Below are 20,362 nucleotides of genomic sequence, written 5' to 3' on the forward strand. Positions count from 1 at the left end.
GTGTTAGGGTGAGTGTTAGGGCGGGTGTATAGGGCGGGTGTTAGGGTGGGTGTTAGGGTGGGTGTTAGGGTGAGTGTTAGGGTGGGTGTTAGGGTGAGTGTTAGGGTGGGTGTTAGGGTGAGTGTTAGGGTGGGTGTTAGGGTGGGTGTTAGGGTAGTTAGGTGGTGTGTCGTGTGGTCAATAAGGTTTTCATTGGATTGGTTGACACAGAGAGAAAGGAGGGAGAGAGAGATGGAGAGTGAGGGAGAGAGAGAGAGGGACGAGTGAGGTCCAGAGAGACAGAGAGGGAGGAGTGAGGTCCAGAGAGACAGAGAGAGAGGGAGGAGAGAGGAGTGAGGTCCAGAGAGACAGAGAGAGAGGGAGGAGAGAGGAGTGAGGTCCAGAGAGACAGAGAGAGAGAGGGAGGAGAGAGGAGTGAGGTCCAGAGAGACAGAGAGAGAGGAGTGAGGTCCAGAGAGACAGAGAGAGAGGAGTGAGGTCCAGAGAGACAGAGAGAGAGGAGGGAGGTCCAGAGAGACAGAGAGAGAGGAGTGAGGTCCAGAGAGACAGAGAGAGAGGGAGGAGAGAGGAGTGAGGTCCAGAGAGACAGAGAGAGAGGAGTGAGGTCCAGAGAGACAGAGAGAGAGGAGTGAGGTCCAGAGAGACAGAGAGAGAGGAGTGAGGTCCAGAGAGACAGAGAGAGAGGAGTGAGGTCCAGAGAGACAGAGAGAGAGGGAGGGAGAGAGGAGTGAGGTCCAGAGAGACAGAGAGAGAGGAGTGAGGTCCAGAGAGACAGAGAGAGAGGAGTGAGGTCCAGAGAGACAGAGAGAGGAGTGAGGTCCAGAGAGACAGAGAGAGAGGAGTGAGGTCCAGAGAGACAGAGAGAGAGGGAGGAGAGAGGAGTGAGGTCCAGAGAGACAGAGAGAGAGGAGTGAGGTCCAGAGAGACAGAGAAGGTTCACTCTGAAAGGCTTGTCTGGTGACTGTAGGGACAACAGAGCTTGTAGTTACCACAGCTCACAAGGCCTGGTCCTCACCAGTCTATAGACCTCCTGTCCCAGCTCCCCCACAACACACACACACTCACTCACTCTCACACACACACACACACACACACTTACAGACACACACAACTACACACACACATGCCCTGCACGGCCCTTAAGGAACACAATAGGAGGCTAAATGGTTTTTCTGAAAGTGATGCCTCCTCCACGTATTATTTATTCATGGGTCTACTGGTCACTGCAACCTTGAAACTGGTGTGAGTGTGTGTGTCTGTGTGTGTGGATGTGTGGATGTGTGTGTATGCACAGAAGGATGGTGATGGATTCTGGAGGAGAGGAAGGAGGAGGGTAAGAAAGAGAATGTGAGAACTAGAAGAATAAAGGAGGGAGGGAGGGAGGGAGGGAGGGAGGGAGGGAGAGAGAGAGAGAGAGAGAGAGAGAGAGAGAGAGAGAGAGAGAGAGAGGGGAGGGGGGGGGTGGCAGGTTTGAGTTTCTGTCCTTGAGGGGTGAGCACAGCGGGATCGATTGGTGGCTGAAAGTGAGGAAGATCAGGTGGCAGAGAGCTACAGAAGCACTCTGTACTCCAGAACCTCCACGAAAAAACAAGGTCATGGTCTGACCCTGGAGAGAGAGGGGGGGGCGAGAAAAAGAGAGGAAGAGAGGGAGAGAGAATGAGGAAGAGAGGAAGGAGAGGAAGGAGAGGGAGAAGAGAATGAGGAAGAGAGGAAGAGAGGAAGAGAGAGGAAGAGCTAGTTGGAAAGGAAGATCGAGGACAGACAGTGACAGAGAGTTGACAAGAAGAGAGAGGGAGAGAAGATGATGGTGGGATGGAGGTAGAGGGAAAGTTAAGGACAGAAAGGTGGGAATCAGAAAACATTCTGTGGTGAGAGACAAAAGAGGAGAGAGAGAATGAGAAACAGAAAGAGCCTGAGAAAGTAGAAAAATGTCTCTGTCAATGTACCCTGCATGCTATAGTGTCTTTTTGTCAGACGAGTAAAACCTTTTAACCTTTCAACACCGTGGGGTTTTAAATATTTAAAGAGTTGCTCCTTAATTTGTTGTGTTAAAGGTGGAGGGGGAGGGGGGGACAGTGTCCACGAGTCGGTCGTCTTCTCTCTTGCTCATTTGTGCCCCATCAGTAGCAAACCCACCTCTCCTTATGCCCCACCCACCTCTCCATACGCCCTGCCCACCTCTCTACGCCCCACCCACCTCTGTCTACGCCCCACCCACCTCTCCCTACGCCCCACCCACCTCTCCCTACGCCCCACCCACCTGTCTACGCCCCACCCACATCTCTACGCCCCACCCACCTCTCTACGCCCCACCCACCTCTCCCTACGCCCCACCCACATCTCTATGCCCCACCCACATCTCTACGCCCCACCCACATCTCTACGCCCCACCCACCTCTGTCTACGCCCCACCCACCTCCCTACGCCCCACCCACCTCTCCCTACGCCCCACCCACCTCCCTACGCCCCACCCACCTCTCCCTATGCCCCACCCACCTCCCTACGCCCCACCCACCTCTCCCTACGCCCCACCCACCTCCCTACGCCCCACCCACCTCTCCCTACGCCCCACCCACCTCCCCTACGCCCCACCCACCTCTCCCTACGCCCCACCTCTCCCTACGCCCCACCCACCTCTCCCTCCCCACGCCCCACCCACCTCCCTACGCCCCACCCACCTCTCCCTACGCCCCACCTCTCCCTACGCCCCACCCACCTCCCTACGCCCCACCTCTCCCTACGCCCCACCCACCTCCCTACGCCCCACCTCTCCCTACGCCCCACCCACATCTCTACGCCCCACCTCTCCCTACGCCCCACCCACCTCCCTACGCCCCACCCACATCTCTACGCCCCACCCACATCTCTACGCCCCACCCACATCTCTACGCCCCACCCACCTCTCCATACGCCCCACCCACATCTCTATGCCCCACCCACATCTCTACGCCCCACCCACATCTCTACGCCCCACCCACATCTCTACGCCCCACCCACATCTCTACGCCCCACCCACCTCTCTACGCCCCACCCACATCTCTACGCCCCACCCACATCTCCTTATGCCCCACCCACCTCTCCTTATGCCCCACCCACCGATCCATTTCAAACCATCTTCTATCTGCCATTATATAAATTATTGTAAATTAAGTCCCAGCTAAATGACACCAATTCAAGCAGCACTTCACAAGGAGACGTTTATGACTTAATGCCTGTCTTTCCCTCTCTTAATCTGCCAGCAACTCCCCCCTCCCTCCCTTCTCACACTGAAGGATAATGAAAACGGTTATTGCTACAGTAAGTTTATTTTAAGCTTGGCGCCTGCTTTTCCCCTAGTCCCCCTTTACTCTCTCTCTCTCTCTCTCTCTCTCTCTCTCTCTCTCTCTCTCTCTCTCTCTCTCTCTCTCTCTCTCTCTTCTTTCTCTCTCTCTCTCTCTCTCTCTCTCCCCTCTCTCTCTCTCTCTCTTCCCCTCTCTCTCTCTCTCTTTCTCACTCTCTCTCTACAATATATATCTCTCTCTACAGTATCTCTCTCTCTCTTATTCTCTCTTTTCCCCTAGTCCCCCTTTACTCTCTCTCTCTCTCTCTCTCTCTCTCTCTCTCTCCTCTCTCTCTCTCTCTCTCTCTCTCTCTTCCCTCTCTCTCTCTCTCTTTCTCTCTCACTCTCTCTCTACAATATATATCTCTCTCTACAGTATCTCTCTCTCTCTTATTCTCTCTCTACAGTATATCTCTACCTCTCTCTATCTCTGTCAAGCGTTTGTAAAGGCGTAGAGGATGAGTGATTACTGGATCTCTCCAGGCGTCTGTTATCCTTCCTCTCTTCCTCCTCCCTCTGCTTCTCCCGCCCCTCCTTTCATCTCTCGTCCTCCTCTTACAGTCACACAGCAACATGTGTGTGGTAAGGCGTCTCTGCCAAGCGCTTGGGTCTCCAACAACACAAGGATTAGGATTAGAAACTCGTTCACAATGAGTGAAAGGACCTACCCATCAGAATTTACAGAAGCTCACTGTGCCAATTGCCATGGGAACAAACCTTGAACGAACAAGAAAAGACAAATCAAAGAAGAAGAACCATATTAGTGGTGCCAGGCATACTTACATTTTTACCTCCCTCCTTCTCTCCCCCCCTTTTTTTCCCTCTCCCTCCTTCTCTCCCTCTTTCTCCCTCCCTCTCTCTCTCTCTCTCTCTCTCTCTCTCTCTCTCTCTCTCTCTCTCTCTCTCCCTCTCTCCCTCTCCCTCTTTGTCTCCCTCTCTCTCTCTCTCTCACCCTCCTATCTTCTCCATCCATGTCTCTCGGCCAATCTCCTGTCCTTACTCTCTCTCTCTCGTTGCTGTAGATCGAAGTGGAGCCTGTTTCTCTGGGTGTTTGTCCTCAGTCTCTCTGCAATGGCAACAATCCATAACAAGCCTGTATAATGAGCACCTGCTCTCCGCAGGTCAATAACGTTTAACTGATCTTATCCATAGATAAGCCTGCATTAAAGCATGCAGGCCTGCAGGCGAAGAGGCGAGGGAAGGGGGAGGGATGCGGGGGATGGGAAAACAGGCTGACAGCCAGATGGGGCAGCGAGGCAGGTAGGAAGGCAGATGGGCAGAGAGTGGTGACAAGGTGGTAAAGAGGCAGGGAGGCAGGGAGATTGACAGGGAGCAGGTAGGCATGGAGGCAGAGTGCGAGGCAGAGAGAGGCAGGGTGGAGGCAGGAGGGTGTCGATGGACAGGCAGTGAAACTAGATTTGGCAGACAGGCCTTGTCCCGTCAACGCCTCAGTCTCCAGAGCAATGTACTGTGGCTGAGGAATGGTTTCTATGACGTCACTCTAAAATCTGCTCCTTCGCCAACACTCCTCCTTCAGTCTCTCTCTGGAGTCCCAGTTCCACAGCAAACTCCCTGCAGAACCCCTGTGTTGGATCCTGCGATTTCTGCTGTATGGTACACAGAACCCTGACGAGCAGAAGCATCGTCTGGTTTGCTCCTGTGGTAGCATGTGTGGGAGTGCGCTTGAACTGTATGTGAACAACTGTGTGTGTGTGTGTGTGTGTGTTAGGGGGTAAGTGTATTAGATGGAGACAGTAGGGTTAAAGGCTCTTCCATCTCCCTACTGTGGCAGTAAAGGGGAGGGTACTCAGGAGACCCACAGGGTGAGCGAGAGACACAGGGATAACAGAGGAGAGAGAGAGAGAGAGACAGAGAGAGAGAGAGAGAGAGAGAGAGAGGGAGGGAGGGAGGAAGGGGGGGAGGGAGGGAGAGAGAGAGAGAGAGAGAGAGAGAGAGAGAGAGAGAGAGAGAGAGAGAGAGACAGGGAGAGAGAGAGTTAGAGAGAGAGAGAGAGAGAGGGAGGGGAGGAAGGGGGAGGGAGGGAGGGAGGGAGGGAGAGAGAGAGAGAGAGAGAGAGAGAGAGAGAGAGAGAGAGAGACAGGGAGAGAGAGAGAGTTAGAGAGAGAGAGAGAGAGGGAGGGAGGGAAGGGGGAGGGAGGGAGGGAGGGAGAGAGAGAGAGAGAGAGAGAGAGAGAGAGAGAGAGAGAGAGAGAGAGAGAGAGAGGTGTCTCTCAGCTTCTGTGTCAGTCTTCTCTGTTCTCTCTGCTTTCATCTACATCCAATGTGTTTCTTATTCATCTCCTCTGTCTTTTCACAGTCCCTCCCTCCCTCCCTCCCTCCCTCCCTCCCTCCCTCCCTCCCTCCCTCCCTCCCTCCCTCCCTCCCTCCCTCCCTCCCTCCCTCCCTCCCTCCCTCCCTCCCTCCCTCCCTCCCTCCCTCATGTGTGTTTTGGATGCTGTTTTCTCTTGTTCTCTACTGTGGCTAGTGTACTATCCTACTATCTCTCTCTCTCTCATCCTCTCCCTCTCTTTTTTTCTCTATCCTTCTTTTCTTTAATTTTGTCTAATATGACTTACAAAATGCTAAGCTAATATAACTTTAACATACTCCACATCAGTAGCAAAACATGATGTGCCTTTCAACAGGAAATGGTTTAGATAATAGATCAAAATTGATCTCAAAGTTGAAAGAAGGTAAGAATCTCCATCACCCTCTCTCTCTCTCTCTCTCTCTCTCTCTCTCTCTCTCTCTCTCTCACGTACATACAAAAACAAAGTTATGCTGCTGCAGAACTCTTTGCCTCACCCATGAGAAGCGCCTCCTATCCATACCACTCTCTATTATTGAGTTCCCCATATGCATTCTGCTCAGCATTCCCACACACACCCACACACACACGCACACACACACGCACACACACGCACACACACCCACATGCACACACACCCACGCACACACACACACACAGGAGTCACTAACTGCTGACAGGTCTCAGTTCATAGCTTGTCTTGTCTGATCAATGGGAACATCTGTCTCCAAATCCTCCAACAAACAGGGCTGTATAAACAAGCACCAGCGTTTACACAGGCCAAGTCATCCTCTAATCCTCCACGTGGATTCTAACCTAGCTGTCCTCCACACACACACACACACACACACACACGTACCACGCACACCCTGTCTGAGAAACACACACATGCATGCATGTACACACACACACACACACACGCACGCAAACTATCCTTCACCTCCCAAGCATTATCCCCAATGACCTCTGAGATAATGGGACATGGTTAATTATCTTGTAGGGGGTGATAACACAAGGGTTAATAGGGATTAATTCTAGCTGGTGACTGTGATGCCTCCTAGCCCAACATAGACATTAAAGGTGATTGGTTTACAGGCCCCGCCACAAGTACTCTTTGTTAGTTTGCACGGAGCGTGATTTTAATTAAGTAAGAGGTTCACTTCAGTGTTGGGTGTCTGATTGCTGCGATATTGATGAGATAATTGAGGTTCTAACCAACTCAAGGCTGTGCTGAGACTCAATTAGCTGTGATGCGTGGTGGACTGACACCTTCAACTCGTCACCACCAGACCTTGACGGCACTCTGAAAAGGGCTCCGTGACTTGAACGGTGAAAAGGAAGTGTGTGTTTCTGAACAGGAAGTGTGTGTTTCTGAACAGGAAGTGTGTGTTTCTCATATCCGGGGTCTTTTACTCACTCTGTGAGATGTGCTCTGGGATATCAGCCGGCCTTTTCTCTCTCTCTCTCTCTCTCTCTCTCTCTCTCTCTCTCTCTCTCTCTCTCTCTCTCTCTCTCTCCATGTCTTTATGTCTCGTATTCTACTCTCTCCTTTCTCAGTCTCTCTCTCTGCAGCTGCTGTCATGATACTAATCAACCCCTCCACCCCCCTCCCCCCCTCAGGTTCGATGGACGAAGACAGCGGGCAGCGCCTCAGACAAGTTCCAGGAGACGACCATCTACAACGAGACCCTGCGCATCTCCTCCATCCGGCGGGAGCAGGGCGGCCGCTACTACTGCAAGGCCGACAACGGGGTTGGGGTGGCTGCCATCAAGTCCATCCGCGTAGACGTGCAGTGTAAGTGGGCGGGACCGCTACAGCGAAGCCCCCGACCGGCCGTCCAATCGTTCTCCGTGCACGGGAAGAAACAAAGGAGAGAGGGACGTGATTGGACCGAGAGGCAAAATTATTTCCGTGACGGGAATGAGCTCTCCAGGAGTATCCGGTGTAGGGCTGTGGGGGAGGGGTGTTTAGAATGACTACACTCATGTTTGGGTTGTATTTACAACTTCTGTTGGTGAACCAGGAAGTAGGCGGGGCTACAGAGGATACTCCTGGGGAGGGGCGGAGTTGGTAGGAACCAATGAGAGTAGGAGAGTAAGTCCAGGTGGTGTGGGTCCCCTAGCCCTCTGTTTCTCAACTAGCTGGACTGGTGCTCAGGCCCCGCCCCCCCCCGGGCGGAACTAACCGCGGTCCCCGTGTAGCAAGAAGCTGGTCTGACAGGACGGTACTGAACCCTGGCCTGCGGAGGGGAGCACCACAGGTGCTCTCCAGCTGGTCCGGACCACGTTGAGAAGCACATGTGGAGTCTAGGGGGCCCACGCTGCTGCCTGTCTTCACTGTCACCACTGTCCCCCTGAGTCAGGGGCCGGGCCAGGAGCCTCAACTGGCCCTCCAAACCCCCCACACACACACACCACACACACACACACACACACACACACAGCCCTGCTAGCGTGTGAAGGCCAGGTAGACCGATCAGTCAGGCACACCGGGTCTGTTGAGCCCAAACTGAACACACACACATCATATGCACACACACCTCCCTCATGGTCCCTGCGCTGTCCTGGAGGAAGAGACGGCAGGTAAACAGGGCAGATTGACAGGTGGATTGAGGGTAACCACTACCGACGGCCGGCGCTTGTTCCATTTTTCTCCCCTCCTGTGCCACGCTCCCAGCACACTTCCCAGTGGACCTGGAGGAGAGAGGCAGTTAGCAAAGCTGGCCAGGGGAGGGGCAAGGAGGAGGAGGAGGGGGGGTGTTAAAGAACTAAGCTACTTCCCTCCTTTAGGTGAGTGAGAGGGAGAGAGATAAAGAGGTAGAGAGGCAGAGAGAGAGTGACAGAAAGAGAGAGACAGAGAGGGAGACAGAAAGATCGACAGAAAGAGAGAGAGACAGAGAGAGAGAGGGAGAAAGAGACAGAGAGAGAGAGAGAGAGAGAGAGAGAGAGAGAGAGAGAGAGAGAGAGAGAGAGAGAGAGAGAGAGAGAGAGAGAGAGAGAGAGAGAGAGAGAGGAGAGAGAGAGAGAGAGAGAGAGAGAGAGAGGGAGAGAGAGGTAGAGAGAGAGAAAGAGAGAGCACTCCTGGTCAAAGTACAAAGAACTCACTGACCTGTTCTGTGTTCCTGGAACAAGAACAAGGCCTTAGTAAACTTGGAGAGCTCCCCCTTTTTCTCCCCCTTTCTCTCCCCTTTGTCTCTCCCTATGTCTCCCCCCCCCCTCCTTCACTCCCTCTTTCTAACTAGTTTTGTCGCCGGTACCATCTGGTAAAATGCTCTTTGATGTTATCAACAGACAGTTTTTTCCCGAGGTTGTGAGGTTCAAACATCATGTCGAGGTGACTGACTCAATTTCATTAGTTCACTCATGAGGTTAACTTTATGGAGACACACACCCACGCACACACACCCACACACACCCACACCCACACACACCCACACACCCACACACACCCACACACCCACACCCACACACACACATCATCACACAGAAGAACAGCCAAACTGCACACACTGCACAGGAAGAGGCAGATGAGGGTGACATCAAAGCCAAGTGGGTTAGACACCAACAGCAGGGAGGAGAGATGAAGAGAGAAGGAAGGGACTGCGAAAGGTAGTGGAGATGGAAGAGAGAGATTAAAGAAAGGAACAGAACAGAAACTGAATATGATTCAGCGTTGCTCAATATTCATGAAGAAATAAATAACTTGACCCTCCATCCACTTCACCTCTCTCCCCCCCCCCCACCCCCCGCACTCCCCTATGACAGGCACACATCTTTCCATTCCATTTCCACCTTTGACCCTTCTACACCACCCCTGCTGCTGGGGTCAGTAGGGGCCGAGGGCCAGATGAACTTTGACCCTGGCACTCTGACCAGTGAGACAGTGGGGCAGTGAGCAGGCTGGGTTTAACTTGGCCTCTACAGCCGGGATGGACTTGGTTCAGAAACCCATGCTAAATAACCCCACCACCAACTCAGCTAGTTTAGCCTAGCATTGCCTAGCCTAGCCTAGCCTAACGCGGCCCATCAGGAAAATGGCCTCTAATTAGCCCCTTGTGCTAATTGCTAAACCTGCTTGAGTTCTGGTCGTTCTTTTTGTGTTACGTCCTGGATTCACGGGAGCCAAAGGTAAGAAGCGCTTCGAGGGACGGGGGAGGGGAGGGGGGAGGGAGGGAGGGAGGGAGGGGGAGGGGGGAGGGGGGAGGGAGGGGGATGATGTTAAATTGACGGTAACTGTGTTGTTGCTGCTTTTAAAATCCTCCTGTTTTTACTGACTGGTTCAAAAAATCGAATTTCTTCCTCGTCTGAAATGATTTGAAACACAAACCCTGTCAACGATAGACTGATATCTTGTCAACTGTATATATATATAGAATATGGGATGTACGCTGCATGCTGTTGGTGTCTGTGTGTGTGCTGAACTAGCAGCATGCCAGGCTGCAGTGTGGTGTGTGTTCACGCCACCTCTCATTAGTCGCTGCCCTCACATTCTGCCTCTCACAACAGCACCTTTGTCCTGGAGGGGGGACACCACAGAGAGAGGCACAGATCGTGTCACGGAATGTGAATGAGGGGAGCACACACACACACACACAAACACACACACACACACGAAAGACACACACACAGAGAGAGAGAGGAAAAGGGAGAGTGAGAGAGAGGGAGGGACAGAGAGAGAGAGACAGAGAGAGAGAGAGAGGGAGAGAGAGAGAGACAAACAGGCAGGTAGATAACATGAGGTGTGACCTTTCTGTCTGATTCTGACTATGGCAGCTGGTTGAGTCACGAAGGAAACAGTCGGTTGTCAAACTTTACAGTGCTGCTGCTCTTCTACCCTACTCTCTTCTGCTCTCCCACCCACGCTCTGGTGTGGCTGCAGGAAACCCCCCCCCCCCCCCCCCCCCACCTCCTGGGTAGCCAATTAGGGTAGAGGGTGTCACCAGGGGGGGCTTAAGGGCAGGGGAAGGGGCGCTTTTTTAGAACTGACAGGAACTTGTGAAATGAGGGAGGGGACATGGGCAAGAGGTGGAGAGGAGAAGAGAGGGGAGGGGAGGGGAGGAGAGGAGAGGAGAAGAAAGGAGAGGAGAGGGGAGGAGAGGAGAAGAGAGGACAAGAGAGGGGAGGAGAAGGGAGGAGAGGAGAGGAGAAGAGAGGGGAGGGGGTGTGTCACCCAGAAGATTTCAGCTTGAAGTTAGTGTGTGTGTGTTTGGTAGATTCTGAGTTCTGGATAAAGGCGACGGAGAACAACCATTCTCACACCATCTCACCCTATGAACACAGCTGCTGCTTCTGTGTTTGTGTGTGATGGCCGTTGGGTAGAAACTGTTGTCCAGTCTGCGTGTGCGCGACCAGATGCTGCGGTAACGCCTGCCAGAAGGCAACGGGGTAAAGAGGCTGAAGGATGGGTGGGAACAGTCTCTTAGAATCCTGCCGGCTTTCCTTAGGCAACGTGTGTGGTAGGTGTCCTGTAGGGCTGGGAGCTTCCTGCCGATGATGAACTCAGCAGAACGGACCACACTTCGTAGGGCCTTGCGGTCCCTGTCTGTGCAGCTCCCATACCAGACTGTAATACAACCAGTCAGAATGCTCTCTATAGTGCATCTGTAAAGGTTAGTGAGCATGAGTCCATATCAAACTTCTTCAGTCTTCTGAAGCTGTGGTCTTGAGCCACATCTAATCCAAGGACAAGGGTGCGATGAGAGCAATGTCACAACTCTTTTCAATCTTTACATTTTTGTTTACAGTGCATGTATATACAGTGTAGCTCTTGTTAGGGGCTTGTGTCAAGGTTTCTATCCTGGTAAACAATTCCTCCGCGGGCGGGAGGTAGAAAGACAAGTGTTTGTGTTCCATCTTTCCCCTGTTGTCTCTCTTTGCGAGTCTTGTCGCATGCACAGCGTGGTGATCCTATCAGCTCAGAAGGCCTTGCAGTTTATTCTTTCTAAGGCCACCGAGAAGCAAAAACATCCTCAACAAGGACAACTGTTGAAGTGGTAGTGAGAGCGAGAGAGAGGAGATGCGGAGAGGGGGGGAAGAGAGGGGGGGGGGGGAGAGAGAGGGGGGGGAGAGAGGGGGGGGGGAGATCGGGAGACAGAGAGGGAGAGGGAAAGAAAGATAGTCAAATGGAGAAATAAAACTAATAAAAGAATTATGTGCATCAAAATAACCAGAAACTGAAGATGTTTTACCGCATGTACACAGTGTGTGTCATGTATCTTTAAATCATTAAAACATCTCCCTTTAATGCAGTGAGAACACCATAATACATCAACAGACATTTTTATAGACAGGCCAACTGGACAAGTTCTAAATGAAATATTGATGCAGTAACATTTGTTTTTCTTTTTTTTTCTTCTGTGGATGTTTCATGCAAAGGATCTCACTCCCCTCTCTCTCTTTCTCTCCCTCCTTCCGTCACTATCCCTCTTTCTCTCCCAATCTCCCTCTCTCTCTCTCTCTCTCTCTCTCTCTCTCTCTCTCTCTCTCTCTCTCTCTCTCTCTCTCTCTCTCTCTCTCTCCTCTCTCTACCTCTCTCTCCTCCTCTCTCTGTCTCTCTCTCTCCTCTCTCTCTCTCTCTCTCTCTCTCTGTCTCTCTCTTTCTCTCTCTCCAGGGGGGTCATCAGCGTGTCATACCCTAAGTGTGCACTTGCACGTGACTTTACATCAGACTCCAGAATTAGACTGAGACACCACAGAGATGAGACCTTGTTGTTTAATATTCAGGGAATATTACAACCACATTTCATTACAGTGTTCCTTTCCAGACTAAATATAAGTTTATTCAGAGGTGATATTGGCAGAGATTGTATTCAGATCACTCTCTTACCTGCAAAACTCCTACCCTGCCTCATTGAAAGTACTGCTCTAAGGCTTCGTTGGAAGAAGCAATTGTCGAAGGAAATTATACATGTTTATCTGATGAAATGCATTACCATCCCATTCAATGGAGGCAAATTATGTTCTGTAGATAACAGTTGCAATGAATGGCAGGCAGCCTTCACTCTCTGCGCTTCATAGTGCTATATAAAAAATATATACCCTTTTATTAAAGTGGTGAAAAGGGAGTTTCTAATGTTTTCTGGTTTAGTGTGCACAACTCTCTGGCTGGTTTCCCCTTTTCCAGTTGATTCTGTGAGATAGATCTACAGGATGCAAGATGCATGTTTGTGTGCGCGTCTGTGTGTTTGTGGATCTGCGCTTGTGTTCAGCACGGCGTTGTGTGGTGATGCATGACTATTGAGTGGCTGGGAAGACCAACAGAGAAAGCATTGCAGTGTTGGGAAACCAAGGAATTTTAATGAGACATTGACTCTCTTTAATCCAAGCAGAGCAGAGTGTACATACATAGGCTTAATGAACCTTACATCGAGCACAGCGCCATAGTCTTGAATATGTTTAGCTTCCTCGCAAATTACAAGAGAATAGAGGATGATGATTCTGTGTTTTGGCTTGCGAGTTGCTTATTCTTACAGGATGTTGACTACATCATACAATTAACCGGTTCATTGAAACACGCTAGTATGTCTGCTTCATGTTTTGCTTTGTTTTGGTCTCGCCACCATAGATGCCATTGCTTCCATTCTGAGAATAACTAACATTCTCTTTGCAGTTATGCTATTGAGCCAGCGTGCTTTATGCAAAAACATCCTACTAATGGTACCCCCATGTCCCCCCACTCAAAGTCATGCATGCCCAGACTGTTGAGTCCCTTCATTCTCAACCACACTCTGCCTGGTGGCTTCAAAATTCCTTTCTCACGTCACCTGACATGTCAGGCATGCTTGTACAGGGGCGGCCACACACAGGGAGCACACACACAGCCGGCACAGTCCACACACAGGCAGCACAGTCCACACACAGGGAGCACAGTCCACACACAGGGAGCACAGTCCACACACAGGGAGCACAGTCCACACACAGGCAGCACAGTCCACACACAGCCGGCACAGTCCACACACAGCCGGCACAGTCCACACACAGGGAGCACAGTCCACACACAGGCAGCACAGTCCACACACAGCCGGCACAGTCCACACACAGCCGGCACAGTCCACACACAGGGAGCACAGTCCACACACAGGGAGCACAGTCCACACACAGGCAGCACAGTCCACACACAGCCGGCACAGTCCACACACAGGCAGCACAGTCCACACACAGGGAGCACAGTCCACACACAGGGAGCACAGTCCACACACAGCCGGCACAGTCCACACACAGGCAGCACAGTCCACACACAGGCAGCACAGTCCACACACAGGGAGCACAGTCCACACACAGGGAGCACAGTCCACACACAGCCGGCACAGTTATCTGAGGAAACTGAACAGAACACTGGGCTTCAGAAGGCCTCGTTCCTCAGTGTGTGCAGCACAGGCCCCAGATGGCACACTCATCTGCCCACCTTCCAGAACTCTTTTGCAAGCAGATGCAGATGCTGTGTTGTGCTGGGAAACAGGTGTGAGATTGATGCGATTGGCTGACGGCCGTGTTGGCTGATGGGAGTTGTAGTGGGGTCCTCACCTGAACCTCAGGTACACATCTAACTCCATTTTGTGAGTTTGTTTCCTTTTGTATGAGAGAGGCAGCGTAAAGATGTTCAGGTCACGAGAGGGAGTGTGGCTTCTCTTCAATAAGACGGCTTCATGTTTTGCAGAGTTCACAAGCTTCAACTAGATGAAAAAGATTCAGGTCACGATTGTTTCATTCACTTCGAAGCGGGCGCCACTCACAAAGGGCAAGCGCAGTTTTGACCTTTGACCTTACAACAACAGGCTTTCATTTCACTCATCTTGAATAACCATACCACGTCCAGTAAAACACACACACACAGACACACACACACACACACAAGACCTTGCATCGTCTGTGCGTCAGGTGAAAGCATCACACGGGGGAACCCGACATTCAGTCGTTGTCGTCGTCGCGGTGACGTTGTCGCGGTGACGTTGTCGCGGTGACGTTGTCGCGGTGACGTAGACACCTGGGTTCAGGCCCTGCTCCAGAGATCCCTCTCTCACAACCTCCTCCAGCACGAAGCTGCTAAGGCATTACTAATTGATCTCTGAGCTGTGAACAGATCCCCCACTGTCTCCTGGTGTTCCCCAGGGCCTTTCGCTCGCCCATCCTTTGTTAGTGAGGGGGGCAGCGGACCCAGGCCGACAGACTGACAGGGTGTTTGCGGGGGCTTTGGCGTGTGTTCACAAGCAGCCCTGGGTCGTCTGACACGTCTGGAAGAAGGGGGCGGGCCGGGAGTGGAGGACGGGGCTCCTGTTGCCGGGGAGACGTTTACAGGGAAAAGCACTCACAACGTGTCTGACAGAGAGAGAGAGAGAGAGAGAGAGAGAGAGGGAGGGAGGGAGGGAGGGGGGAGGGAGGGAGAGGGAGAGAGGGAGAGAGGGAGAGAGGGAGAGAGGGAGAGAGGGAGAGAGAGAGAGAGAGAGAGAGAGAGAGAGAGAATAAAAAAACTAACCCAACTGCCGCTCCCTGGGTCGGTTGTCGTGGAAACCCCCGTGGTTGTGTCACTCAAGGGTAGAGGGTTGAAGACATCAGCTTGACAGAGATGGACTAAAGCAGCGGAGAAAGGGGTGGACATGAATGGTAACACACTTATGACCTCAGTCTGTGTGATGCCAAGATATAACCAGTGTTGGGGTAGTTACTCAAAATAAGTAATAGATTACACATTACTAGTTACTTTTTTTTGAAGTAATGCTTTACTTTACTAGATTACTCCCTGCTGAAAGTAATTAGTTACACTACAAGTTACATTACTTTTGGATTACTTCGCAACATCACCCGAGATGCACTTGCCAAATAACGATATATGTACCATATAAATGCCAAAATCAAGTCAAATTCTTATTATATTAAGGACAGATTTCTTTTTTAGGCTTTTTAATACGACAAAGCTGACAAAAAAAGTTGTGAACATCAACCTAAAAGTTGTCAAGCATAACAACAGTACAGTACTGGCAGTAAGCAAAATGATCCCCAAATAAAAGAATGCTTAAACTTAGTCCCTACCCTGTAACTCTAGTCCCCAGCCTGCCGGCCCCTGGGCTTTATAGATCGGTATTGAGCGACTGGTGACAGGACGGGTTCCTCATGTAAAAAACAGGCAGTGTTAGTGAGATAAGTCATGTCTGCTGGAGCCTAATTAGGCTCACGTCTCGTTCAGGCTGTGGTTTGTCCCCCCGGGTTAGGGTCTGATGTGATTGGTCGTCCTGGTGCTAGGTTTTGGGGGGAGGTGGTGTGTGTGTGTGTGGGGGGGGGAGGTTGATTTGTAAAGGCTGAAGCCGGTGTTATATTTTCCGTGTCTGTGAGTACGCGAGGGTCCGCCAGGGTGTGTATATTCCGTTGTGAGAGGGTGTGCACCCTCGTTCAGGCTTTAGGAGTCATTCCTTCTCTCCTTCTCCCCCCGGATCCAAGACGGATTCGAGAGACCGCAGATAGAGTGCGGCTAGCCTGGTTTGTTACATGTTTTAGATCTATTACTTTTATCACCTGTATTATTGTTTTTGTTGATTTTATGTAAAGCACCTTGAGCTGCAATTCCTGTATGAAATGTGCTATATAAATAAAGTCTTACTTACTTACTGAGGGAAGATGATCTCTCACAGACGGCCTCTCCGCAGCCAGGGAGACCTCATCCACTGACCCTGGCCTCTCATCCACCATCATCCTCCCCCTCCAGAGCACAGACCCCTCCCTGAGGCGTGCGTGAGCTCCCTCCCAGGGAAGAGTCCTCTCAGGGCCCACACTGACTCTGAATCACTGGAATGAGTGATCACAAATAATTAATGTAATTTATTAATTATGAATTACTGAAAGAGTGCTGGAGGACCTGTTTAAACCACTGTGGCCTTTGCTAACTTTCTCTGTCTCTCTGAATCACCGTACTCCAATGCTTACTGTATGGCTTCCTGTAATGATAAGTGGTTTGCAGTTTAACCTAAAGTTCGGACATCATGCACTGATGATTACATCATCTACATTTAGAGTGCAGACCATTATCCACCTCACACTTCCTGGACTTTTGTAGTTCTCTGACCCACTTGAGATGCCGTGATTGGTCAGACTCCACGCCGGCTTCTTGGCGCCAACGTCTTGGCTCTCGCTCGTCCAACCATTCAGACCCCTCAAAGCCGGCAGGAAGTGATCGTTAGCCACGCCTGGTACTTCCTGTTTCCTCTTTTGTTTCCTCAAAGTCATTCTGAAAACACCACGGTAGAAGAGATGTGTTCCGTTGGAGTTAGGATTTGAAGCGGTAGTCATGTGACGTTTTGTTTTGTAGCTTTTTAAAGGCAAAGTTGAGAATATGTGGAGTGTGTGTGTTGTGACTGCTGGTGTGTGTTCCCTCCTGTCACCCTGACGGTGATTCAAAGCAGGAGTACACTTCCAAGACAGTTTGGGGTCACACAAACCCCCATATGTTCAGGCTTCCATCCGCACTGTATAGCTTATGACCCTCCAAGCTCCTCAGACTCCTGTTAAAGTGTTCTGTTCACTAGAGAGGAAGAAAAAGGGGAAAGAGGTAAGGGAGGAGAGGAGGACTAAGAGAGAGAGAGAGTGTTTGTGAGAGAGAAAAGGGAAGGATTTGGGGAAGGAAATAAGTCGATCTATTGTCAGAAAAAGTAGGAAAGAGTTGAAATTGCAGTTGTGTTTTTGATTGTGTGTGTGTGCACGTCAATGTGTTTATTGCCTGCTCTGCAAGTAGTGTGCATGTATGTGTGTGTGTTTGTGTGCGGGGGGGTGTCGAGACTGTAAGCGTGACAGATGTGACAAATGGGCGCGCTGACAGACTAACAGACAGACAGACCATATTCTGTGTCATCCAATGACTTCACTTGAGTGTTTTCATTTCCTTTACTGCCTCCACACACACATGATGAAGACCCAGAGATATTCTGGGAGGAAGGGCTAAGCCCCCTAATGAGTCTGGGTCCCACACCCCTGGGGAAGATAAAGACTCACACACAGAAACGCACACACACACACACACACACCTTGGAGGTACTGTAAAAGGGAGCAAATGTTGAAAATAAGCCAGTTCTCAGACAGGCAGTGAGATAAGATCATTCTACTTGTCCACATCGCCTGGCCAGCTTTATCTAAAAATGAGTTTTTATCATTTCTTCTGTATAGCTCCCTCTCCTCCCTGAAGGTTACACTACCCTAGAAAGTGCAGAAATTATCTTGACCTTACACCAGAATTTTGTTGCTCACCGTTTTTCAGGGGGGAAAAACCATAAAAAGATAATTAAATGATATAAATCATGTCAGTAATTCAAAGCGGTGGTGTCAAAATTAAAGCTCACGGGAAAACAAGGAAACACAAGACTGCTGGATAAAAACTAAAAACACGCAAAACTCAGTACCTAACATGTGGGAGCTAAATTGCCCTTTAATTTAGGATGACCTTACTTTTGTTTCGATTGCGCCATGAAACACAATCTAGAAGCGATATAATTACATTACAATGACGGAGGCAGTAATTAAGACGACCACGGTCTATTCAATCCCCCAGGATCAATACCCTTATCAGATTTCAATCGGCTCCATTTCAGTCTGCTGTCATCACTTCCATGAAACTGGGGACTCCATCAATCAAGCGTATTGACCGGAGAGTGTTGAACATTGCGAGCATGCTGTAAATCAAATGCGATGACTCGTACAGAGAAACAGAGTCTTCTGTTTGTCCCTCTCGCCGTTATGGTGGAAGACCGTTGATTGTGCGTCTTTCATTATGTGATGCTGCAGGACTTAATTGGTTGCGTTCCATCATGCAACGCTGGTGTTTCAATGTGCCTATGGGATGGGAATGGAGTCGTAAACTGTGCGGCGACCGTAAAGCCATCTTTTTTATTGTCTTTTATGTTTTTATGTGTGTCCTCTGAGATATGATGGCCTAACTTGGACGTCCAATAACCAGCGTGCCCACTGGGCCTCATTATGAATCATCAGTCATAAAGCTGGATCAATCCCGATATTACTTTACCAACAATATATTTGTCATCTGCCCATCACGCAGCAACAGCTGTCAAAGTCAATGCTTCATGCACTTGCTCTCGTTTCATTTGTCTTTCACGTTCTCAGTCTTCTGTCTCTATTTTCTTCCCTCTCTTTACCACACAGTCTTTCCTTTTCTGACTTTCTTTCTGTTCCCAATGGAATACTGTCCTCCCCCTCCTCCCCCTCCTCCCCCTCCTCCCCCTCCTCCCCCTCCTCCCCCTCCCCTCCCTTCCCCTCCCCTCCCCTCTCTTCTCCTCCCCCTCCTCCCCCTCCTCCCTCCTCCCCTCCCCTCCCCTCCCCTCTCTTCTTCCTCCTCCTCCTCCTCCTTTCTCCTCTCCTCTCCTCTCCACTCCACCCCCTACCCCTACCCTCCCTCTCTTCTTCCCCCTCCCCGCTCCCCCTCTCCCTCTCCCTCTCCCTCTCCCTCTCCCTCTCCCTCACCCTCTCCCCTCCCTCTCTTCTTCCTCCTCTCCCCTCCCCTCTCCTCCTCTACCCCCCTTTCCTTCCCCCCTCCCCTCCCCCGTCCCCCCTCCCCCTCCCCTCCCTCTCTTCTTCCTTCTCCCTCCTCCCCCTCCTCCCCCTTCTCCCCCTTCTCCCCCTTCTCCCCCTCTCCCCCTTCTCCCCCTCCCCTCCCCTCCCCTCCCCTCTCCTCCCCTCCCCTCCCCTCCCCTCCCCTCCCCTCCCCTCCCCTCCCCTCCCCTCCCCTCCCCTCCCCTCCCCTCTCTTCTTCCTCCTCCTCCTCCTCCTTTCTCCTCTCCTCTCCTCTCCACTCCACCCCCTACCCCTACCCTCCCTCTCTTCTTCCCCCTCTCCCTCTCCCTCTCCCTCTCCCTCTCCCTCTCCCTCTCCCTCTCCCTCTCCCTCTCCCTCTCCCTAACCCTCTCCCTCTCCCTCTCCCTCTCCCTCCCCTCCCTCTCTTCTTCCTCCTCTCCCTCCCTTCCCCTCTCCTCCTCTCCTCTACCCCCCTTTCCTTCCCCCCCCTCCCCTCCCCCCTCCCCTCCCCCCTCCCCTCCCCTCCACTCCTCTCCCTCTCTTCTTCCTCCTCCTCTCTCCCGTCCCCTCCTCTCCTTCCCCTCGTCTTGCCCTCAGCTGTTCCCTTACTGCTGGGCCAGGCAGGCCGGATAATGAAGGAAGTCTTAGGAAGCAGGGAGCCGCCCGGGGCCCACTACACACTGGCTCAAAAAGATTGAAATCGTAAGTCAGAGATAGAGAGATGGAGAGAGAGGGAGAGAAAGGGAAAGAAAGAGAATACAATAAGACATAAAGAACAGGAGTAAAAGAGGAGAAAGAGAATGTGAGAAAAAGAGAGAGTGCAGGAGAGAGAGCAGAGAGAGAGCAGGAGAGAGAACAGAGAGATAGAGAGGACAGGAGAGAGAGCAGAAAGAGAGAGAGAGCAGGAGAGAGAGCAGAAAGAGAGAGAGAGCAGGAGAGAGAGCAGAAAGAGAGAGAGAGCAGGAGAGAGAGCAGAAAGAGATGCAAAAACAAAGACAGTCTGTGGCAGTAAGACAGTTTTAGAGGTTGTGGGTCCCAGCTGGGAAACTGGCCGACAGCTCTGCTAAAAAGACAGAGAGAGCTGCCAAGGAGGAAAACAAGTAAATAAAGGAGCATATAAACAGCATATAAACAACTGTGAACATTTCTGAGGGCCGTCCTGCGGCCTCAACACAGGTCCAGAGCTTTCAGTTGCGTTAACAGTTGCAGGCTTGCTCAGCATTTTTGGA

At 51.4% G+C, this 20,362-nt stretch overlaps 1 protein-coding gene across 1 annotated transcript in view; it reads left to right on the forward strand.

The window, feature by feature from the left end:
• Window positions 1-20,362, forward strand: part of mdga1 (MAM domain containing glycosylphosphatidylinositol anchor 1) — a 98,733-nt gene that overhangs the window by 27,200 nt on the left and 51,171 nt on the right. Inside the window, exon 4 of the mRNA XM_084668514.1 lies at window positions 7,248-7,422. Coding sequence (XP_084524640.1) covers window positions 7,248-7,422 — 175 coding nt within the window. The remainder of the gene's footprint in view (window positions 1-7,247; window positions 7,423-20,362) is intronic.

Source organism: Hypomesus nipponensis, chromosome 12, assembly GCF_054491055.1.
Source record: "Hypomesus nipponensis isolate SF chromosome 12, ASM5449105v1, whole genome shotgun sequence".
NCBI lineage: Eukaryota > Metazoa > Chordata > Actinopteri > Osmeriformes > Osmeridae > Hypomesus > Hypomesus nipponensis.